This window comes from Entelurus aequoreus, linkage group LG18 (assembly GCF_033978785.1).
Source record: "Entelurus aequoreus isolate RoL-2023_Sb linkage group LG18, RoL_Eaeq_v1.1, whole genome shotgun sequence".
Taxonomy (NCBI): domain Eukaryota; kingdom Metazoa; phylum Chordata; class Actinopteri; order Syngnathiformes; family Syngnathidae; genus Entelurus; species Entelurus aequoreus.
The window spans coordinates 31,193,859-31,218,814 of record NC_084748.1 but is presented as its reverse complement, the minus strand read 5'-3'; the positions used below and the strand labels follow the sequence as shown (position 1 = coordinate 31,218,814).

General features: G+C 40.5%; 2 protein-coding genes across 5 annotated transcripts in view; one reads left to right on the top strand and one right to left on the bottom strand.

The window, feature by feature from the left end:
- Positions 1 to 7,738, top strand: part of LOC133634027 (trinucleotide repeat-containing gene 6C protein-like) — a 55,899-nt gene extending 48,161 nt beyond the window's left edge. For all 4 annotated transcript variants that reach the window (XM_062026948.1, XM_062026950.1, XM_062026949.1 and 1 more), the window contains one exon: positions 1,862 to 7,738. In XM_062026948.1, the coding sequence (XP_061882932.1) occupies positions 1,862 to 2,207 (346 nt within the window). In that variant the 3' untranslated portion in view covers positions 2,208 to 7,738. The remainder of the gene's footprint in view (positions 1 to 1,861) is intronic.
- On the bottom strand, positions 7,501 to 23,215 carry LOC133634028 (uncharacterized). The gene is made up of 6 exons (XM_062026952.1): positions 22,858 to 23,215; positions 19,492 to 19,661; positions 19,058 to 19,411; positions 11,472 to 11,855; positions 11,123 to 11,220; positions 7,501 to 10,949 (listed from the first exon to the last, which is right to left on the bottom strand). The coding sequence occupies exons 2-6, from the start codon at positions 19,547 to 19,549 to the stop codon at positions 10,758 to 10,760; spliced, it is 1,086 nt and encodes a 361-aa protein (XP_061882936.1). The 5' UTR covers positions 19,550 to 19,661; positions 22,858 to 23,215; the 3' UTR covers positions 7,501 to 10,757.
- Between the last annotated feature and the right edge of the window lie 1,741 nt (positions 23,216 to 24,956).

Sequence of the window (24,956 nt, the reverse complement as noted above, 5' to 3'; positions counted from 1 at the left end):
ATCAATTTGGCCGACAATAGAGCTTTTAGTACTATCGTGATATCATATGCTGATGACACATTCTAGCTCTGTCCTGCAAATTTGACTGCGGAAAGCTAACGACTCATAAAAGAGTCTCAAAGCAACATAGCATTTTTGCTAGCAGCTAATGTTCCTTCTCAATGCAGGGCCACTTTTAAGTCACTAATCATGGCAGAAAATTAATTTCCTTACAGATATTATTATCACTGGAGGACAAGGAATAGCTAAACCTGCTAGGACACAATAAGCCATGCTAACCGCTAGCTAGAGCTCTGAAATGTAAACAGAAGTGTGGATCAATACAATATTGACAATAGTGATACCAAGCATAGTGTGGTCGATGTTGTAACTTATGGGTTATATAGTTCATTTGTGATGATCATTCATAATTTGCATACTTGATTTAATTGCTGATCTATTATTATTTACAGTTAAAGAGTTAAAAGGGAATTGATTTGATTTATACATGTATTTGATATTGATTATTTGAGAAACACTGACACTGAATTGAGTTGTTTTCTACTTCATAGCCTAATAAAGGGTTAACTAAAATACTGCATGTTCCACAATTCATTGCGGCAAACCGGATGTAAGAAAGACCGGGAGCAGGTGCATTGTGGTTGATGAGATTGAGGATTACGAGCCTACGGGTGAATGAACGAACGACAGATAACAAGATAAAAGGATCGTTTCGTACCGTTTTGTCAGCCCATTTTTGTCTCATATAAAGTACAACTTTATTTACACATTTACGACGTCCTGTCCAATACTTTGATCGTAGTTAATCTACAGTCGATACTACAGTGGTTAGATTAATATTTTTTATCATCCGAAAATGTTTTTGTTTACAAACTCATGAAATAAGTCCCTGGACACAGGAGAGCTTAGAAGGCAATAAACAAATGATTTAAATCAGAGCCAATAAGTTAAAGTTAAAGTACCAATGATTGTCACACACACACTAGGTGTGGTGAAATTTGTCCTCTGCATTTGACCCATCCCCTTGATCACCCCCTGGGAGGTGAGGGGAGCAGTGGGCAGCAGCGTAGCCGCGCCCGGGAATCATTTTTGGTGATTTAACCCCCAATTCCAACCCTTGATGCTGAGTGCCAAGCAGGGAGGTAATGGGTCCCATTTTTATAGTCTTTGGTATGACCCGGCCGGGGTTTGAACTCACAACCTACCGATCTCAGGTTGTGAGTTCAAACCCCGGCCGGGTCATACCAAAGACTAGTCGGAAATCATTTAAAAAATATTTGATATTGTTATACCGCCATCCTGTGTTTTTGTCAGATTATAATTTAGCAAAAATGGAATCAGTCAATGATCTTGAAAATTGTGAGTAATCAGTATCAGCATTGGTATGGCTGATACTGCCCCTGTATCTACTTGGTATTGGATCTATACCCACATATGTAGTATCGCCTGAAACTATTGTAAAGTATCCAAACAACAGAAGAATAAGTGGTTATTACATATTGACAGAAGTGTAGATAGGACCATGTTACAACAAAGTAACCAGATTATATTAGTCAATTAGCAAGTATATTAATAATCATTTGAAGAAAATAATGATGCAATATGTTACTGCATGCATCAGCAGCCAAATTAGGAACTTTTACCCATTTTGAAATTATTCTATTATATGTCAAATTATATAACGTTGAGTCTGTAATATATATAGTGTGATATAGATTTCAGGCCATCCCGGTATTATTGGCTTTTTGACTAGATTGTTTTGAAAAATAAAATGAAAAATAGAATCATTTATCCTAACCTGCACAATTATGTTGTCATGGAAACAACATTTTGCTGACCCATGTCGTGCTTCCTGTGTCAGGTGTGTGCTGGGTAACACCACCATCTTGGCGGAGTTTGCCGGCGAGGAGGAGGTGAACCGCTTCTTTGCACAAGGCCAGTCGCTGGCCTCCAACAACACCACCAGCTGGCACGCCAACCCGGGACCCAATCAGAATCGAATGGGCGGGGCAGCGCCGTCCCACTCCATGGGCCAGTGGAGCAGCGGCGGAGGCAAGTCCAGCGGCGGCGACCTTCTTTGGGGGGGCGTGCCCCAGTACTCCAGCCTGTGGGGGCCTCCCAGCGGAGACGACGCCCGGGTGATGGGGAGCCCCACCCAGATTAACACCCTGCTGCCTGGAGACCTGCTGAGTGGGGAGTCCATGTAGGAGGACGCCACGCCACGTCCACGGAGGAAGGAGGGGCTTGTACAGGAGCAAAATCCAAGCAAATCATGTGGCGATAATCAGCACCATTTTGGAACTGTGAAATGTGAAGCAGAAATCTGAGGTTTTCTCCCACACGGACTTAAGACCTCAGTCTTTTATTTTTGCAACAAACTGACACATAAAACAAAAACCATTTTTTTAATTTTATTTTAGAAGAAGCAATCAAAGCTGCCATCTACCTTTTTCCTCCAAGATGAATGAAATCATCCCAAACAAAGCAAGCATTCCCAGCATGCACTGCGGCCAATGAGGTGGTGGGAGGACCGTTCCTCGCTACCTTGTTTCTCAGCACTATAATTAGCCTTAAGTGCTCTCTGGCCCAGGTTCTTCTTCCCAAGCCGCCTTTTTCTTTAGTGGACTCATGAAGTATGTGATGTAGTCTTGCACACTTTCACCTTCTTTAACCGCAGCGTTTGTCTTCTCTACGACGCTGCTGGCTGCTCGGGGTTCTGATGTCTGTCCCAAAATGTAAGCTGTGTGCATATTAATCACTGACAAGACCACCCGGCTAATGGGGGTCACCTCCAGTTCTTACTGGTGCTTTTTCTCTTCAGTCTGACTCAGTGGGCAAGGAGGAAGAACACGACTCCACCTTTGACAGTTTACATTGTGCAATATACACTTTTGCTTTTCTTCTTGTCGTCGTGTACTCCATTGTTTGGAACTTGAAAGACCTTCCTTGGATTCCCTCCAGAGCGCCGATCCCCCGTCCCCCCAAGTTTTTTAAAAAGCAGCGGGGACTGAACCCTGCAACAGAGGAAGATGTCCTCTTTGCGTGCCGTACCCAACAAAAACTGGATCCACAGGCCTCTGGGTATCTGGCACACTACCAAATAAAAGGACGGCGGTGCTCCTAATGCAGTAAACTTACGAGTGTTCTGGATCAACAAAGGAAAGACCTTTTTTTTTGTATTATTATTTTTGTTTGAAATCATAGCACTTATGAGGAGCTGCAGGCTCCAATCCAAGAAATCAAGACAGCTCTTTTTTGGACCATTGATATCACTGTTACTCCAAATGTTTCTAAGCCTCGTGCTCTTCGGGAGACCTGAAGCGTCTCCGGAGGCGGGGCGGTGGGAAAGGGGGGGTGGGGGGGGCGGTTGTTTGGAAGCCACCGAGTGCCTCTGTACTGTGGTCTCCCCCCTTAAGCCCCCTTATCGAGTGTGCGGCGGCCATCGCCACAGCAGCATCAGCCGCACTTCCTCTTAACGGGCTCAATCTGGCAATAACCACCTGCCTGCCTCTGATGTGGCCCACGCCCACCGACTCTTAAAAAAACTAACAAAAAAAAATACACAAAAATCACTTTAGCTGGAAGATTTAATAGTCATATTTCTGGATTTTTTTGTTGTGGCGTTGACACGCTGAAGTAGCCCTTCACTGTTCATATGCAGAAAACACTCGAATGGGATCAATACTACAGACTTTGATTGTGTTGGACAGTATTCTGTACTACTTCCAGTCCAGGTTGTTTCTTGTTCAACTCTTGTTTTGGTCCAAGCTGCTCTCATCGCCTAGCTGCTATGCTGTCATCACCCCCCCCCCCCCCCCCCCCCCCCTCCAGTGGGCCCTTGTACCAGTTTCTATGCAAAAGACAAGAGGCCCTTTTACAAGCAGTCCCCCACCCGACCCCACCCACCCCTACTGCGCACTTCACGATGGCCGCCATTTCTCCAAAACACTGTCGCTATCTTTAGTCGGAACACGTTATCAACAACACCCGCCGTGTCCGAGCATGATCTCAGGGTAGGGGGGATGGCGGGGGGGAGCGGACGCCACCGCAACGATGCAGCTCTGAAACTCTGGCACACCTCGGCCTCCCAACACGTTGTGGTGTGAAAAAGAAGCCAACAAAGTGTGCCAACTTGACTGAAAGCACCCTAAGGGCGGGGCTGGGGGATGAAAGTGTTGACGGGCAGCAGCATCACATCCTGGAACGACTGACATTTCTCTTTTATGTTTTTGTGGGACAAACCTAACCTCGCGTTGGACGGTTCCAGTTTGCTACAGTGCACAGTTGATGATGGGTAATCCCGGGTACATATTTTTTTAAAACCAAAAAAAAAACTGAAAAAAAAAATATCACACATTTTAACATCATTTTTATGAAGTTTGACAGAAAAAAATCTTAAAAAACAAAACAAAAAGTATATGTTAAAGCTCTGCACTTCTAGCTGAAGGGTCGAGTCTCTCGTAACCCCAGGAAGAAGTAGACCAGCGACCCGGCTGCCTTTTGTTTGAATCGTTTTTATGTTGACGTCCTGCTCAAAGCCGGCCCACTGATATGAACTGAACATTTCCACACAGCCAAAAAAAAAAAAAAAGGCTCCTGCGGGCCCAAACTGTATCAGTCTCGCTCACATGGCGACGAGTTGGAGAGGTACAAAGTCTTAAAGGAAGAAAAAAAAGGCTACCTTTTTCAGGACATGACGTCCTGCAGCACACAAGCAAAAATCACTATTGCCTGTTTCTGTAACTGCCTTGATGATCCAAGCTCAGACAGACCCAATAGCCGAGGAGTGGAAAACATGCTGCACCAGCACTGAGAGGCTCTCTTCTACATAGCAGTATCTTGCAACAGCAACACGCCTCCGATTGTAGCCTCTCAAATGTTACCTTTGTGTTTGCTTCACCTGAAGATGAGCAATATGTTCGCTTTTTTTCCTCTTTATTTTCGTGCCCCCGCAAATATGCGAAGAAACCAATTTGGTTGTAAACGGATACTTGATCGTACAAAAGTTGGAGGTTGAATTTCTGCACATTTTGCTTTTTATGGACAAGATGCAGTACATCGAAGCAAGTGTACTCTATTGTGTATTTGTTTAAAGTAAAAAAAATAAACCCGCCAGACATGATTATTCCCCTCAGCTTAGAGCATTCCGAAAATAACATCACTTAGAGAAAATAAATATTAAACACAAATACTTGAATCAATGAAATACAAAGGAAAAAGGGCCACACTCAAAAGAAAAAATAATCAACATTGAAAAGGGAAAAAAGTCACAAAAATTCCTTATTTAACTTGGAAAATGAACCTTACAAGAATTTTTTTTTTTCCCGGGGACAAAAGTCCATCGTTTAAAAAAAAAAATTGCAGACAAAAATGTTTTATTACGCAAGGAAAAACTATTGTTTTATCAAAACAAGTCGATATTTGACCAAGCAAATGTCATTTTTGTAGTAAAATGTGAAGTCAAATTCGAACATTTTAAAAACAAGCTACTATGAGGGGAAAAATATTTTACAATCAAGTTGTATTTTTGCTCACATTTCCCCAAAAATTGTGAAAACCCTTCAGCGAACTGTCACATTTGTTGTAGGCGTGTAGATTTAACATTCTAAACTTTATTCAACGTACAAACTTATACAATGTAAAAAATGCAAACCGTATACAAGGTAAAAAATGGAAACTTATACAACGTACAAACGTATACAAGGTCAAAACATACATTTTATACAATGTAAAATATGTCAACTTTATACGTCAAAAACACTTTATACTACGTAAAAAGCGTAAACTCTATAATATAACGTTCAAACCTACACAATGTTAAAAGCTTAAGCTTTATATACTGTACAAGTGTATACATTTTAATAAACTTAAACTTTTTTTCTTCTATCTTTATAGCGCTTATCCTGGTTAGGTTCAGGGGTAAGCGGGAGTCTATCCCAGCATGGGGAGACAATGCAAACTGATTGTGCGGCCTACATGATGGTCCATTGTGCGCTTTTTTTACATCACTTGTAAAAATAATTTCTATGTAAGATTACAACTTTAAATTATTGCACAACTTTTCTTGTAACGTAACATCTGTTTTCTGACTTTATCCTCTTGAGACGACCAAATAATTCTTGCAGTTGAATTACTGTTTTTCTTTGAAAGTGTGGCCCTAAAATCTCCTTGGCAACGGCGCACCAAGCAAGGCAAATGTTCGTCTAAAAGCTAGGCTGAGAGGGTTGAAATGTGTTTGCATTGAGTTACAAATCCTTGCAAAAACTTTGAAATGCAAGTGTGTGTGTGTGTGTCACCTTCTAATGTTGCACTTAGTGTGTCGTAGCCCTCACTCAGCTAATCGTAGATAAAAGTACGGAGGGGAGACGGTGACAATTCATGTGTAAATGTTTACTCAAGGACTTAATGGACTTTTTCTTTTCATTGTATAAAAGTTTATCTACCTTATAGTGGCTTTTATTGTGGAATAATCCCCATGCAGGATTATCAATGAGTATTGCACCATTTTGTTCCCATGTAAAAAAAGGTTGAAAAAAACTATTAAGAGTTGAAAAAAGGTTGAAGATAAGAAGAGGTGTGGCCATAGGACTGGTGTTAGGTTCAAGAGCAATGGGAAACAGGAGGGGAGGTCATTTCAGAGGTGCCTATAATTTTGTTTGATTCTTCTTCTGCAAAAGCCACTTGTTGTCGTTTACAAGCATTTCATTTGTGTAACCGTGGAGCGAGTAGGAATCTATGACAGGAATGTTGTGTGTTTCATAAAAGCGTCAAACACGGACATGAAAACCTTGCAAAATGAAGATTTATGCTACTTTGCGAACTCTGGGATTGATCAGTGTTGTGTTGTCCTATTTCAAGTTGTTGACACATGATCTCTTTTTGTGTGTGTGTTTGTGTTGTTTGCCATTATGTTGGGTCACTATCTTGCACACTTGTAAAAAATTCATGGATTTTTGTCTCAGGAAGGTCAGGGTTCTAACATCCCAACTCCTCCATCGTTTCTTCACAACTAAGCAACAGGCACCGGTGAAGCGTTTGCTTTCTTTGTTTGTTTTGAGTTGAAAAGACAAGAAGAAATGTTTGTAGCACGTTCCGCATATTTACCAAATAAGACTGAGAATCAACTGATTTTAAAGAGAAAAAGAAAGTGCTTTACATGTGAAATCCCAAGTAGACGTTGCTTTACATTTGAAACCGATCAATGAAAATGTTCTTGCTTCTTTGTGTATTCCTGTGCAGGATGTTACTTGTCAATCATCTCTCCGTGCAAACAGCTGGTTTTTAAAAGGATCATGATCTATGCACAAAGTGGGAGGGGCAAGTCCTTGGGGTTCAGGGTTTGATGTCGGCTTCTTTTTGTCTCTTGTCATGTTTTAGCGAGCCCTTACATCGCCATGCTGTGTAACCCTTTTAACCAATGAGCGCTTGTCCTTCTGCTAAAGCACTGTGGGTCCTACTGAGAAGAAGCCCAGGATTTTAATAAAAGGCTCTTTAAAGGGGTTTTTAGGATTGGGGGGCGGGGGGGTAATGTGGGTACTTTTGCCTTTACTTTAAAAAGAAAATAAAAAAACGTGGGAAAAAAAAATGTCTGTAACTGAAATACAAAGTTGTGGCTTTTAATGTTGTTCCTTTTCCTCATAGAATGTGATTGTTAAGGACATGCACCGGACAAAAACAAGTTTCCATGTGAATTTATGGAGCTTATTTCCGATTCTATTAATAAAGTACAGATTTTCTTGGCTGTTATTTCAGTTTGTCGTCTTTTTCTTTCTTTTCAGGAAAACGGAACACTATCAGATCATACAAGCACTTTTAGCTTTACTTTTCAAAGAAAAATGTATTTTATTTATTCTCTAATGCATCCAGAAAGTATTCTAAGCGCTTCACTTTTTCCACATTTTATGTTACAAGTTATTCCATTCATCCATCTTCTACCGCTTGTCCCTCTCAGAGTCATGGGGGTGCTGGAGCCTATCCCAGCTGCACTCAGATGGACAAGTCTATCGCATTCACACACTAGGGCCAATTTAGTCTTGCCAATCAACCTATCCCCAGGTGCATGTCTTTGGAGGTGGGAAGAAGACGGAGAGGAGTTATTCCAAAATGAATTAATTAATGTTTGTCCTCAAATGTGGAAAATGTGAAGCGCTGTGAATACTTTGTGTGGACTGTAAATGGTTTTGTGACATAGCTGGTATTGTGAAATGCCGACTGAAAGGAATTATAATAAATTATTGGTATTTGGCCGTTATTAAAGCAAACAGTTTTAACATGTCTTTTAAAAAGAAAAATAAACTTATCAAATAGGAAATATAGAATACAAACAACATATCTAGAATGCACTGCAAGCAATTACAGTAGTTTTAGAAATGTACAGCATTTACTTTGGGAGAGTGGACTTCTACACTATGAGCTGTTTCTGTCAAACACACCATCAGCAGCTTCAATGAATCTGCCATTTATACAATTTTAACATTCTTGGCTGGCATTATGGACTCAGTTTGGTGCAAACTTGCAGTGATACACCAACTACTTCAAGTCAGCTACACGCTTTGTCATGTTTTAGATGTTTTTTTTTTTTTTATTCAATTAATATCTGCTTCTTCCTAGCACTGACTTTCACACGCACTTTCTTCCTTTCCGTCGTGAAAAAAACAAAGTTATGTCGATTTCTAGCTCTAAGCTAAAGCTAGCGCGTAGGACATCGGATGTTTTGGTTGGATCTTACAGGGTTCACTGTAACATTTGCCAACTAGCTGGTAACCTAAAGCATAACAAAAAGCAGCAGGACAGCTGGTATACAGAAAAGCTCGTGAGCTGGGGCACTTTTAAATCATAAACATTATACTATTTCTACTTTTTGCTGTCAAGTATTTTGTCAATTTCTGAAGAAATGTAAAATAATAGAATACATTTAATACTTTAAATAATTACGTCCTGGTGTTAAGTCTGATAAACAACCTTTTGAATCATTCCAATGTTCAGGAAGTAAAATATTGGATGGAAATGTTGTGCAAGTCACAACGCGGGAATGGCACGGAGTTGTGGGAATGACCCAAAAATGATAATCATTGTACATCTGGCAATGCTTTGTGTCCCACAAACATAGGAACTGCCCTCACACTTCGGCAAAAAGCAAGGAAAAATACTATAAAAGTAAAACGTCTCTATACTTTAGAGCAGGCCTGGGCAATTATTTTGACTCAGGGGGCCAAATTTAGAGAAAGAAATGTGTCTGGGGGCCGGTATATCTATTTTTAGGATCACTAACACAAAACCTCACAATAATGTCGGATTGAATGCTAAAACATTAAGACAGACTGCCTGAAAAAATGGAATGGAATTAAAAACATTTTTACTGAATGAGGCACCCAGAATGTGCATGAAAATAAAGAATGTGGGATTTGCAATATTACTGTATTTTTCGGACTATAAGTCGCAGTTTTTTTTCATAGTTTGGCCGGGGGTGCGACTTATACTCAGGAGCGACTTATGTGTGAAATTAACACATTACCGTAAAATATCAAATAATATTAATTAGCTCATTCACGTAAGAGACTAGACGTATAAGATTTCATGGGATTTAGCGATTAGGAGTGACAGATTGTTTGGTAAACGTATAGCATGTTCTATATGTTATAGTTATTTGAATGACTCTTACCATAATATGTTACGTTAACATACCAGGCACGTTCTCAGTTGGTTATTTATGCGTCATATAACATACACTTATTCAGCCTGTTGTTCACTATTCTTTATTTATTTTAAATTGCCTTTCAAATGTCTATTCTTGGTGTTGGGTTTTATCAAATAAACTTCCCCAAAAAATGCGACTTATACTCCAGTGCGACTTATGTTTTTTTTCCTTCTTTATTATGCATTTTCGGCCGGTGAGACTTATACTCCGAAAAATACGGTAACTATGAATGATAAAACACTGAATATTGACAACATATGAACGTCACACCCCCTCTCGATCGACATATTTTACAATCAAGCGAAATGCAACAGAAATGCAACAAACAGCGAAATATGAACGCGATGGCTAACCCCTCCCCCCCCTACAATCTGATATATCTGAGATATCACTAAGCTTTAGAACTTTGTAGTAAAAATCTCCTTCCGCGTCTGTCCCTGATACCAGCATTTCAGGCTGGACGCTCTGGAAACACTCTGTGGAAACGCTCCCACACTGCTTGGTGCCTCGTCTGAGCTGCTGTGACTTAGGTTACCATGGTAACTAGTATATCATGCAAAAGCACAGATTCCAACCATTGTAATACTTTGTATAGTTCAAGACTTACGGTCATTTGAAAACATCACTGCACATCATAATGGCAGCTACAGTTTCCATCTTAAAAATCTAAAAAAAACACTTGGGAATGTCCGGTGGGCCAGATTGAAAAGTTTAACGGGCCGCATGCGGCCCCCGGGCCTTAATTTGCCCAGGTCTGCTTTAGAGTAGTAGGTGTTTAGGTTTAATATGCACTGAGAATGTTGTGAGAATATTTTGCGACACAAGTGAACAGCAAGATAATGTTGTGGCCGCACAAGAGAATATGCTCCGGATGTTTGAGGGTGATATATTTTCTGACTTTGAAAAGTTCATCTAAGGAGTTCAGACGGACGCAAAAGGGGAATTGGGAGAGCTGCGTTTGTGTGGATGTACCACGACATAACTTATTGGCGAGCATAGACGTAATGTTTGCATCAAGCTATTCAGAATCCAGCTAGTTTGACATCTGACTAAACGAGTTCTACTTTACTTTTAGAGCCCCGCTTGAAGTTTCGTACTCGTTTTCTGGGCAGGATTTCTTCCCCCGGCAGTTTCTGTACACGCTCGGCTCCTCCAGATGCAGAGGATCCAATTTGTCAGTGGGGGTCTGCACGCCAACCATCTCCTCGTAGATGGGCACTTGAGGGTGCTGCTTGGAGCCGCACGCTTTTTTCTGCAAACAAAATCAGTGAGATGCATTTCCTGTCAATCAAATCAAAGTTTCATGGGTGTTGGCTGCCTTCATTGTGAGGAAAGAAAAGCTGTTGTGAAACTGCTGTGGTGAGCTTGTGAGAGGAAGTGGGGTAACGCCCTCGACCGGCAGGTGATGGCAACACCAAAACTTACTTGGCAGAGCAGCAGCGTGGCGAGCAGCAGGAGGAGGACGACCACAGAGGAAGAGAGCGCGTACAGCAGCGTGGTGTAGCCGGAGCAGCTGCACTGACCTGACAGGACCAACAGAGACAAAAAGAAGCGCTCGGTCCTCTGATGTAGAAGAAGTAATAACAGGAAGTGTGGCAGTTAAAGAGTTCAGTGGAATTGCAGAAGCCAATGAGGCCACTTCCTTCCTAGGCTGAACAACAGATGGGGATCTTGAGAAGGTTGCAGCCGTTGTGCAATGATTAAGTGTTAGGAGGTGGAAACCAAAGATGCTGTTAGAGGTTAATTGGGAAGCGGCCGTGAGGTCAGCACCTACCTTGCACGGAAACAAAGACAGCCCGTCGGCTGTCTAGTGACGTGCTACCGTCATGGCGGCCGCGCAGGAGGAGCTGGCAGCTGTACAAGCCGCCGTCCTCTGGCTGCAGCTGACGCAGGGTGAGGTTGTACGTGAAGCCCGTGGGGCCCGGGGACGACCACAGCTGGAAGCGTGAGGAGGAGGAAGCGGAGGAGGGCGGCGGTCCGGTGCGGTGGTGGCGCTTGGAGTGGTAGAGCAGCTCCACGGGATCTCGGCCCCTTCGCCTCGTCAGGCTCACCCCCTCCACTGGCAGGTCCTCGCCGTGGGGGGGGAGACAGGGGATGACGGCCGAGCCCCCGGCGCACACTTCTATCGGCCCAACGTCCACCCAACCACCGGGGGCGTCTCAAGAAGGGAATGTAGGGATGAAAGCTCAGACAATGACCTTTTTAGCCTCAGTGGCTTCATAGAAACTACACCAATTGCCTCAGCATCATCACCCCAGGGTGCAAGTGGACATACTGGTGCTACTAAATTTGAATAATATTTTTTGTCAATTTGTTTGACTAATAATCCATCCATCCATTTTCTACCTCTTGTCCCTTTTGGGGTCGCAGTTGACTAAGACAATGACATATGTAACTGACATTTTATTCAACGAATAAAAACAAAACTAAAATGGTCGAATCAAATTTAATTTTGTCTTGTAGTTGGGCGGAGCAAGTTTGGAATTAGGGATGAAACCATATAAGAATTTAATATCAGGTTTTTCGTGACTAAAATGATCAGGGTTATTAATACCGTTGTATTGTTGAATGAACATTCAACAACACACAGTGAAATCTTTAAAAAAATATAAAAATTTAAATAACTAGAATAGACACACTGTTAGAAAACCCACTATTTTGCAGGTTTTGTGTTCTACGCTTCACTGATAATGATTTAGTCTTAGTATTTTATCTGTTTTAATGGTTAAGATTTTATTGTCTTAAATATTGGTTTGTGCTGTAGGACTTTAAGATGCATTTCAATGCGTGCGCAACAAATAAAATCTATTTTTTCTGGTGGGCGTTGTGGCGTCCTATAATACTAGTCTGTTCAGCGGTCCTTGAACGCGCCTTAAAAACACCTCCGAGTATAGAACAATCACACGCACAGCTTTTTTGCACATTTAAAGGCCTACTGAAATGCGATTTTCTTATTTAAACGGGATAGCAGGTCCATTCTAAGTGTCATACTTGATCATTTCGCGATATTGCCATATTTTTGCTGAAAGGATTTAGTAGAGAACATCGACGATAAAGTTTGGAACTTTTGGTCACTGATAAAAAAGCCTTGCCTATACCGGAAGTAGCAGACGATATGCGCGTGACGTCACAGGTTGTGGAGCTCCTCACATCCGCACATTGTTTATAATCATGGCCACCAGCAGCGAGAGCGATTCGGACCGAGAAAGTGACGATTTCCCTATTAATTTGAGCGAGGATGAAAGATTAGTGGATGAGGAAAGTGAGAGTGAAGGACTAAAGGGCAGTGGAAGCGATTCAGATAGGGAAGATGCTGTGAGAGGCGGGTGGGACCTGGTTTTCAGCTGGGAATGACTAAAACAGTAAATAAACACAAGACATATATATACTCTATTAGTCACAACACAACCAGGCTTATATTTAATATGCCACAAATTAATCCCGCATAACAAACACCTCCCCTCTCCCGTCCATATAACCTACCAATACAACTCAAACACCCGCACAACACACTCAATCCCACAGCCCAAAGTATCGTTCACCTCCCCAAAGTTCATACAGCACATATATTTCCCCAAAGTCCCCAAAGTTACATACGTGACATGCACATAGCGGCACGCACGTACGGGCAAGCGATCAAATGTTTGGAAGCCGCAGCTGCATATTCACGGTACCGCGTCTGCGTATCCAACTCAAAGTCCTCCTGGTAAGAGTCTCTGTTGTCCCAGTTCTTCACAGGCCAATGGTAAAGCTTGACTGTCATCTTTCGGGAATGTAAACAATGAAACACCGGCTGTGTTATCCGGCACAACAGTCAGGGGGTGCATTTCTCGGGTGTGCGTTATCCGGCACAACACCTGCCGCAATACACCGCTTCCCACCTACAGCTTTCTTCTTTGCTGTCTCCATTGTTCATTGAACAAATTGCAAAAGATTCACCAACAAAGATGTCCAGAATACTGTGGAATTTTGTGATGAAAACAGACGACTTAATAGCTGGCCACCATGCTGTCCCAAAATGTCCTCTACAATCCGTGACGTCACGCGCAGGCGTCATCATACAGAGACGTTTTCAGCAGGATATTTCGCGCAAAATTTAAAATTGCACTTTAGTAAGCTAACCCGGCCGTATTGGCATGTGTTGCAATGTTAAGATTTCATCATTGATATATAAACTATCAGACTGTGTGGTCAGTAGTAGTGGGTTTCAGTAGGCCTTTAAGCATCCTAATTTTTCAGATAGCAATGTGTTCATAAGTTTAGATTAGGGTATATCCTTTTTTGATGATAAAATACGTTAAATGTCTCTTGTTTTCATGTTAGCATTTAAACTAGCAACCTTCCCCAGTCAGTCCAAGAGTGCAGCTATTAATCATGATTTTTCCATAATTTATTTTAAAACAGTTAATACTGTCACAAGTTTTATCGCGGTTATTAGCACTGTTTTTCCTTACATCCCTCTTAGAAATATATCCAATCACAACTCTTAAAAGGTGCATGAATGAGTTACAAAGGAGAGCCAATAAAATGGTTTTCTTTGTGAGATAAGAAAGTTGGATTTCTCACCACCAAAACAAAATTGGCTGCATCAAAGAAGTCCCACATCAAAATGTGTACACCTGGGAGACAGAAGAGGACTAATGTTGACTAAATTTACTGTAATTTTAGTTGACTAAAAAGGTTTTAACAATGTAAATCAATTTAGATGACTGAAATATGATTAAAACTAAACAGCATTTTGCTCAAAAGACAAATACTAAAAATAAACTGCTGTCAAAATTAACAGTGCATCTGAGTAAGCATTAAAGGGTATTATTGTGAAAAAGTTTTTCTTTTTCTTTGGCTTGAAGTCAGCGGACCAAGTTAGTGTTTGGTTGTTTATACAGGTTACAGTAGTTCACCTCTTTTTACAATTGTATGAACAAATCATTCTACTTTACATTCTATTACAGGTGAAAATATTTCTGATTTTATCATGTTTGCAAGTTCTCCTGGTGACTGCGTGGGTTCTCTACGGGTACTCCGGCTTCCTCCCACCTCCAAAGACATGCACCTGGGGTTAGGTTGATTAGCAACACTAAATTGGCCCTAGTGTGTGAATGTTGTCTCTGTGTTGGCCCTGTGATGAGGTGGCGACTTGGCCAGGGTGTACCCCGCCTTCCGCCCAAGTGCAGCTGGCATAGGCTCCAGCACCTCTGCGACCCCGAGAGGGACAAGCGGTAGAAAATGGATGGATGGGATTTGACAGTAATGAGATTGTTTTCAAACATATACAGTTAAGAATGTAAAAACTTAGCGCAGGTAATGTTTTATGATGGTGACAGTTTGACTTTGGAACAGATTTGATTCTTGTCCATAATGTAAACAAACATGAATCAGCGTCCTAATTTGATTGAAACAAAAATGTACATGGCTGTTATTTGTCAAATCACGTTAGTGGTAAAACAAGCCTGCTGGTTCGCAGTAATTGTTTAATCCCCGGTATTAAAAAAAAGCTTAAAGGAACAATATTGATGACTAAGTTGCCATGGCATTCACACCAAAGCATATCCAGCACATATTATCCAGAATACAAGGTGTTTTAAATGCAAATCATCATAGGTCTCTTTTGAGGATGAAGGCCGTTTTGAAGTCAAAATGTCAAATTTAAAAAGGAACAAAAATATACAGCGGGAAGCAGTGAACGGAGCTCGCAAGTTAATGTGGATGGCCATAACTCAGCACCTACAGACAGAATAAGCCTGCTGTTTACAGTGTTTTATATTATTCATGTACCACTGTGTACTTAATGTTTTGAGTTAATTTATGTGTAGCTGAGATAGGCTCCAGCGCCCCCCGCGACCCCGAAGGGACAAGCGGTAGGAAATGGATGGATGGATGGATAGTCCTGTGGTTGACAGGTGGGCAGACCCTTGACCTTTAAAGGGGAGCTACAGTATGATGATTTTTGTCTTTTGAGTTATAAATGTTACAGTGTTGGATACTTGTGTTAAACTTGTATTACATTTTGGAATAAAACTAACATAATAAAATGTAGGAAAAAAATTACGCGCTGTGAATACTATCTGGATGCATTGAAGGTTCTCTGCTCGTTGCTCTGCTGCCTGGAGCTTCCAGTGTTACTACTGCTCGTTTCATACTTCACTGAAGTCTAGAAAATAAATACGTCCGTGTTGTCCATTCGCCATGTTCCACAAGACCTTTTTTTCAACATGGACCAGTAAGAATTAAATTGAATTAGCCGCTAAACTCAGACAAAAGACATCTTAACATTGCAACGTGGTTTGAGGAAATACAAGAGAAGGTAGGATAAATAAATATTTTCATCTAATAGTGGCATGTGCACAATATCACCGATATGCAATGAGATATGTTGTGATCAGGGATTCCCAATACGGTTACTGAAGTTAGTTTTCGACTGTGACAAAAAAAAGAAATAGCGGTGATGTTTGGCTTAAAGATTTATATTAACAGCGTACATCAAAATATAAAACGCTGATACTTTGGAGAAGGTGGGGCATGGATGGTTTCATTAAAAGGGAATGAACAGTTTGCAAACAGTCTTAGAAAACGGTTAATAAAAGTGACTTTGGTGCAAAATTTACACTAAAAGATGTCCAATACATTTTATCTAGACCACAAGGAAGTGTATTAAATGCAGATTAGATTAATCAAAAATCCCATTTAACAGGATAAGAACTATTTCACTGAATCTGTGCCATTTGAGTCTCTAGAAAGTAAACTGTATCAAGATAAAATAACAAATATTTATTCTATTTAGCAAATCTACACATTGATGTGATCGCATATTCAAAATATAGTAGTAGTTTAAAATAAATATTTAAACTACTACATTGAACACTAGAAAAAGAACTCGGGCACTTTTTACAAGTGCATCTTTCAACAAAGCCTGGTTGGTAGTATGTGTTACAAGAACAAAGCCTCCAAAATACACCAGTAAGGAGCATATTTGCCAACCCTCCCGATTTTTCCGGGAGACTCACGAATTTCAGTGCCACTCTCGAAAATCTCCCGGGGTAACCATTCTCCCGAATTTCTGCCGATTTTCACCCGGACAACAATATTGAGGGCGTGCCGTGATGGCACTGCCTTTAACATCCTCTGCAACCTGTCGTCGCGTCTGCTTTTTCTCCATACAAACAGCGTGCCGGCCCCGTCACGTGTTGTATGCGGCTTCTACAGACATACATAAGCGACTGCAAGACATACTTGATCAACAGCCATACAGGTCACACTGAGGGTTGCCGTATAAACAACTTTAACACTGTTACAAATATGCGCCACACTGTGAACCCACACCAAACAAGAATGACAAACATTTCGGGAGAACATCCGCACCGTAACACAACAAACACAACAGAACAAATACCCAGAATCCCTTGCAGCCCCCACCCCCATCTCCCGAATTCGGAGGTCTCAAGGTTGGCAAGTATGGTAAGGAGGCATTAGCCCATTCATTCAGGTCAAATCAAGTCTGGGATTAAGACTAGAACTTTTTTTTTCGTTTCCTAGATTAGATTTGACTAATCTAATCAACTGGTCTGATTTTGTTCTAGTCCAGATCTAACCTGGATCCATAGAGACACACCGTTTGCTACACCTGCGCTCGTTGACCTTTGGAGGCTCAGTTCATGTTAACACACCATAAACCACGCTCTGAAAATTTCTACTTGTAAAAAGTGATGAGTTTTCTTTGGGTAGAAACACAAGTCTAAAGTTTAAACGTTTACAATACCACAAAACATATTTTTACTATTTGATGATTTTCATAGCCCATCAATTAATTTTCTATATCTTTTACTTGTTAGCCATTTACTTGTTGTAACTCAAAATAAACTGTTCTGTCTTTTTAAAACTATACATCTGGTTAATACATATATTGAACTTCAATATATGTTAAAGTCCTAAAACGAAGAGGACTCCACATCCACAGGGCAGGCAGGAGTGCCACCACAAATCTTTTCTACCCACAGCCATAAGAATTTACAACACACTTATAAGATTACTGTGATCTTTTTTTTCTTGGTGTGCAATATGTGTGTTTATCCATACATAGTACAGTACAATTGTTAGTGTATTATTTATGTTTAATTTTTCATTACATTTAATTTTGTTACCGTATGTAAAAATCTGCACTGAAACTACAAAATGTCCACATTGTGGGATGAATAAAAGTTTATCCTATCCTTAACAGAACTGAAAATAACAGGAGTGTGTTTTAGCATAGAATTAGCTAATTAGATTTGTCAGATTTAGCCCAAGAAACAAAAAGAAAACCTCCATTAGTCAACCGTTTGGAAGCGCATGTGGAGTAAACACTGTTGTGGGTGTCTCTTATTCATCCAGGTCAGATCTAGCCTAGGACTAAAACTATATCTGACCAATAGATTACACTGGTCGGAAAAGTTCAACAATCAATACTTTTATTTTGTTTTTGGGTGCGTTAACACTAATGTTAACGCACCAAAAATTAACGTCAATGTTTTTATAAGATGTTAAAACATCTTATAAAAACTGACTTCAGTTAGGAACAGCTTTCCAATTTAAATTAGATATTTTCAGTCCATCAGCCCGTTTAAATCTAAGCTAAAAATATATTTGTACTCGATGGCGTTCAATATTGGTCGTTTTCCTTCTTATTTTTTGCATTTTATTTATTTATTACGTTTTACTATTTTAATGTGATATTTTCTTGCACTTCTTTTAGGGCATACTTGCTGCTAGTGTATTCATCTTGCTGTATTAAAATGTGCATTTGACACTGCTTTGCACTATTTTTAAATTGTATGTCTGTAGAGCACTTTGGCACTATGTTTAAATGTGCTATAAAAATTATGAAACTGAACTGACCTGAAAAACAAATGACTCCATAAAGCCAGTTTTTTTTGGTTATGTATCAATCTTTTGATCTGCCACAATGAAATACAATTTAATCAATACCTTACATTGAAGGCTTTTCTCAATATTTATTAGATCATAATTAATCACAAATTAATTTTAATCACTTCAAAGCACTATTGTCTTCTTATCGTGGCATGTGCACTGTATCACTGACCAACTGATTAGATTGATCAGATTTAGTTTGGGGTACAAAGAGAACGAACGCCTCCAAAAGTCAACCAGTGAGGAAGCGCAGGTGTAGAAAACATTGTTGTGAGTCTATGAATGTTCACATTGTTCTAGACTAGATGTAACAAATCTAAGTCTATAAGTATGAACTGATGAAGCCTGTTTGGATGAGAGGCGAAACATCTTCTGAGACAAATGGAATAGTTCAACTGCGATCGATTGAATACCCTGAGAATTGTTGTTGTGCATCAACAGATCAAGCGTACTCACCAGTATCAACAAGGAGGAAGAATTCTGTCTCTCCTCTTCGGTGTTCATCCTCAGAAGAAGGGTTCTCTATCACAAACTCACAAACGTATCGGTCGGTGTCATTGGCTTTGAGGTCAGACATTGTCACATTCACAGAGTGGCTGCTTGGGTCGCCGCTGACCGCCAGACGCCGTTTGTCATGAGCCTTTTCCACATGCGCCTCTGTCCCCTTGTACTTGAAGAGAACATCATCAGGATGCAACCAAGTGCGCTTTAAAGAGAAGGCTGCAGGTGAATGGATGCTGGACTTGATGGAGCAAGGAAAGACTACCAAGTCGCCCTCCTGCCTCTCAAGGAATTGAATGTCACCGCACACTACCAACACAAAAAGGACCACACAGGTTAAAGAAAAGCATAATTCATCCTGAATTGGAATGGCTCAAAGTCTAACTCACCAAACACACAGTGAATCACCAACAGAGTCCACAGGAAACGGATCCCAATCATCTTCATATCACTCAAGGCTCTTCAGTCCCAGAGACAGCAGGGAGTAACACATGCAAGAACCAAAACTGCACGTAGAACAGCGACCCTAACTCGGAGGAACTCTACCAAGCTCCACCTTCTTACATCAAGGGCGAACAAAAGAGGAAGCCTCAGTTAGCCCACAGCGCAAGTTGGCTCAAAGATAAACAGCAAGAAGTGTAGCTCCCTTTTGGAATTCACGCATGCTGATGAGCAAAAACAACAACCTGACAAAAACAGAACTCTTGAGACCTCAAATTACATCCAATCAAAACCAACAATTGTTAATAATCAAATGTAGATACTTTTTCTTATGCTTTCTGATCTGTCTCTCTGTCTATGTCCACTACTTGCTGTACATATCCTACCAAGTCAGACCTATGTCCATTTCTGTTCTCAATTGTTGATGACTGAAGTGATGATAACAACAAAACCTAACCCCCCCTCCACATCCCACACCCCGGATTGTAAATAATTTAAATCATTCAATGTATATACCCTGATGATTATCTTGTGTATTATGATGATAGTATATATCTGATAGTATATATCTGTATCATGAATCAATTATGATTAAACAAGTTGAAAAACTTATTCGGGTGTTACCATTTAGTGGTCAATTGTACGGAATATGTACTTCACTGTGCAATCTACTAATAAAAGTCCCAATCAATCAAAATCAAATGGAACTAAGACTGAGGTGACCTTTTTCCAATAGCGTGGAAAATACTTTAACTTAGTTATCTTTTTTACTTGTTTTTCTCAGAAAAGAGGATAGAATGAGGTCTAGTTTGTGATTGGCTACATGATGCTATTTCAAAATAGTGTGAAGACTTTAAAACATGTTAAGACAAAAGGTCAGAAAATGTTTGTCATTGTTGGTATGTTTCAAAATTCTCAATCCAATTTACATCCGAGCCTGCTAATGAAATACTTTTTACAGTACCAAAGTGGAATATAGATATTAAAACATTCGCAAAATGCGGTCATATGAACTGATTGTTTACATTAACTTTCTTTTGTAAAAAAAATAAACATTTTAAAAACAAAATGTGCCTAGAATTTTTCAATTGCCAACTTTGTTAGTGTTCCCAAGTAACATTAACACTAGCTAAAATGTCTTGTCTCAACCCAGCACAATACCATAGACAAATTTATTTCATTGTATTGTGTATTTGATGTGCTATGCTTCTGTAACCAAGGCCAATGTGGCTCTGCCAGTATGTACAGTTAGGCCCATAAATATTTGGACATTGACACAATTTTCAGTATTCCAGCTCTGTACAACACCACAATGGATTTGAAATGAAACAGTGTGCTTTAAGTGCAGACTTTGAGCTTTAATTTGGGGGTATTTACATCCAAATCAGATGAACAGTGTAGGAATTACAACACATTTTATATGTGCCTTCCAACTTTTAAGTGACCAAGAGTAATTGGACAAACTAACAATCATAAATCAAATTGTCACTTTTTAATACTTTGTTGCAACCCCTTTGCAGTCAATGACAGCCTGAAGTCTGGAACCCATAGACATCACCAGACGCTGGGTTTCGTCCCTGGTGATGTTCTGCCAGGCTTCTGCTGGAGCTGTCTTCAGTCTTCAGTTCCTGCTTGTTCTTTGGGCATTTTCCCTTCAGTTTTGTCTTCAGCAAATGAAATGCATGCTCAATCGGATTCAGGTCAGGTGATTGACTCGGCCATGGCAGAACATTCCACTTTTTTGCCTTAAATAACTCTTTGGTTGCTTTCGCAGTATGCTTCGAGTCATTGTCCATCTGCATTGTGAAGCGCCGTCCAATGAGCAGATATTGCCCGAAACACTTTAGAATTCATTCTGCTGCTTTTTTCAGCTGTCACATCAATAAATATAAGCGATCCAGTTCCACTGGCAGCCATGCACGCCCACGCCATTACACTACCATGCTTCACTGATGAGCTGGTTTGCTTTGGATCTTGAGCAGTTCCTTCCCTTCTCCATACTCTTCTATTTCCATCATTCTGGTACAAGTTGATCTTTGTCTCATCTGTCCATAAGATGTTGTTCCAGAACTGCACAGGCTCTTTTAGATGTTTCTTGGCAAACTCTAATCTGGCCTTCCTGTTTTTGAGGCTCACAAATGGTTTACACCTTGTGATGAAACCTATGTATTTCCTCTGGTGAAGTATTCTCTTAATTGTTGACTTGGACACAGATACTCCGGGAGAGTTTTCTTTATCTGGCCAACTGTTGTGAAGGGGGTTTTTTTGACAAGGGAAAGGATTTGTCTGTCATCCACCACACTTGTTTTCCGTGGTATTCCAGATCTTTTGGTGTTGCTGATCTCAGCAGTGCGTTCTCTCTTTTTAAGAATGTACCAAACAGTTGATTTGGCCACACTTAATGTTTTTGCTATCTCTCTGATAGGTTTGTTTTGATTTTTCAGCCTAATGATGGCTTGCTTCACTGATAGTGACAGCTCTTTGGACTTCATATTGAGAGATGACCCCCCCAGATTCCAAATTAATATACCAAACTTGAAATGAACTGTAGCCCTCTTATATGCTCCTTGTAAATGAAATAACGAGGGAATAACACACCTGGCCATGGAGCAGCTGAGTAGCCAATTGTCCAATTACTTTTGGTGCCTTAAAAAGGTGGAAGGCGCATATAAAATGTGTTGCAATTCCTACACCGTTCACCTGATTTGGATGTAAATACCCTCAAATTTCAGCTCAAAGTCTGCACTTAAAGCACATCTTGAATGTTTCATTTCAAATCCATTGTGGTGTTGTACAGAGCTGGAATACTGAAAATTGTCTCAACGTCCAAATATTTATGTACCTAACTGTACGTTAGTAAACCCTACTCCCAAACACTTGAAGGGCTTGCGCTAGACAGAGTTGACAGCTCTGGCTTTTACATGCATATCGCGCTCGACACTTACAGCAAACTAAATCTATTCGAGCAACACAAAACATAGGCTGGACCAGTGTTTCCACGACCTGGAGGACAGTGACGTTTATGGGGTGTCAAACAGGGATATAGAAGGCTGCTCTAGCAACTACTGTCCACTAGGTGGCGGTGGATTTAATGTCTCACAAACTTAAATTCAACAATTGAAACACACCAACCAGAAGAATGCAATGACGTGTTTATTTGCGCAAGTTTTAAAACACAGCAGGTAAATTAATACATTAATGCTGTCTCAACATGCAAAACATTTTTACATTTTGGGTGCCAAAAAAAGCTTACATTCCATGTTTTATATTTTACATTTCACAAAGGAAATGTCAAAGGAAATTCATGTTGTTACCATTTCAAGTGGATGGTAAATGGTTATACCAGGGGTCACCAACGCAGTGCCCACGGGCACCAGGTAGCCCGTAAGGACCAGATGAGTCGCCCGCTGGGCCTGTTCTAAAAATAGCAGCACTTACCAGTGAGCTGGCATTTACAGAGAAAAAAAGTGCTGCACTTTCCCTCTGTGCAGATGGTGCTGAAAGACAATGCTTCTGCATCTGAGGCTTTTGACAAAGTTGCAGAAAAGTACTCTCGGGGGACGTGTGGCGAAGTTGATAGAGTGGCCGGGCCAGCAATCGGAGGGTTGCTGGTTACTGGGGTCCAATCCCCACCTTCTACCATCCTAGTCACGTCCGTTGTGTCCTTGGCCAAGACACTTCACCCTTGCCCGATGGCTGCTGGTTAGCGCCTTGCATGGCAGCTCCCGCCATCAGTGTGTGAATGGGTGAATGTGGAAATACTGTCAAAGTGCTTTGAGTACCTTGAAGGTAGAAAAGTGCTATACAAGTATAACCCATTTATCATTTATTTACTCTCAGGTCATAAACAGAGTTTGGCAAGAGTTTGAGAACAGGTTTTGTGACCTGGATCAGCTTGAGCAATGTGTATCGTTCATTTCTAATCCTTTCATGAACGTGGACATATCATGCATTGCTGAGCAGTTAAGTGCAACATTCAGCCTGGATGTTGAACAGGTGGAGATTGAAATTGTAACACTGCAAAATGACCTCCACCTCGAAGCCCACCAGGCTGCACCAAACCTTTGGTGCCTTGTTGACACAGAAAAGTACAGTGGTGTATGCGCAGCCGCTATGAAGGTTGCAAGCCTGTTTGGTTAAACTTATCTTTGTGAATCAGCCTTTTCCAATTCATGATTTGTTAAAAAATGTTAGTGGCTAGCTAGTTAAAATGGGATATTGTGATTTCACAAGACTGTCTTAGAAGTGATCATTTGAAAATGTTCAATTTGAAAAATGTGCACTTAGAGAAAATATAAAAATAAAGTGTTGCATATTGATATTTATCTGTTTCTATATATATATATATATATTTGTGAGAAATCATTAAGATGATCAGTGTTTCCACAAAGATAAATATCATTAATTATTAATAATAACATAGAGTTAAAGGTAAATTGAGCAAATTGGCTATTTCTGGCAATTTATTTAAGTGTGTATCAAACTGGTAGCCCTTCGCATTAATCAGTACCCAAGAAGTAGCTCTTGGTTTCAAAAAGGTTGGTGACCCGGGTTATACTTATAAAGCTTCTACCTTCAATGTACTCAATGCGCTTTGCCACGATTTCCAAATTCACCCACTGATGGCATGAAAGGCCTTAACCACGACCCATCAGGAACAAGGGTGAAGTGTCTTGCTCAAGGACACAACAGATGTGATTAAATGGTAAATGGGTTGTACTTGTATAGTGCTTTTCTACCTTCAAGGTACTCGAAGCGCTTTGACACTATTTCCACATTAACACACTGATGGCGGGAGCTGCCATGCAAGGCCCTAACCACAACCCATCAGGAGCAAGGGTGAAGTGTCTTGCTCAAGGACACACAGATCGTGACAAGGTTGGTAGGTGGGGATTGAACCAGTAACCCTCAGGTTGCTGGCACGGCCACTGTCCCAAATGCACCACGCCGTCCCCAAAGTCAATTTATTTAATTAATATGGGAAATTAACACATGGCTGAAACCTGCCTAGACGGAAATGTGATATTTACATTTTGGGAGCCAAAAAAAAGTCATCTTTAATGTTACTTTAACATTTTGCAAAGGAAATAACAGTTGTTTTCATTTATACATTGTTGGTGACTTCTTTACATGACTGCAAAATTACACTGCGTACAAACCTGCATTTGATCAATCCCGCATTTGCATGTTAAAAAAAAAAATCACATCTCCAAGTGTTTTTATATGAATAAAAACGTTTGAAAATGCATACTTTTTGGTCAGAAACAAATATGACAGTGTTGGTTCAGTTTAACAAGGCTGTTTAAAAGCCCTTTAAACTGATTGTTGGTTCACTTACCATTTCAGTCCCTCCCATGGCTACCATTTCATTTGACGTGCCTCCGCTTCTACCATCTCTACTATGACAGTCGGA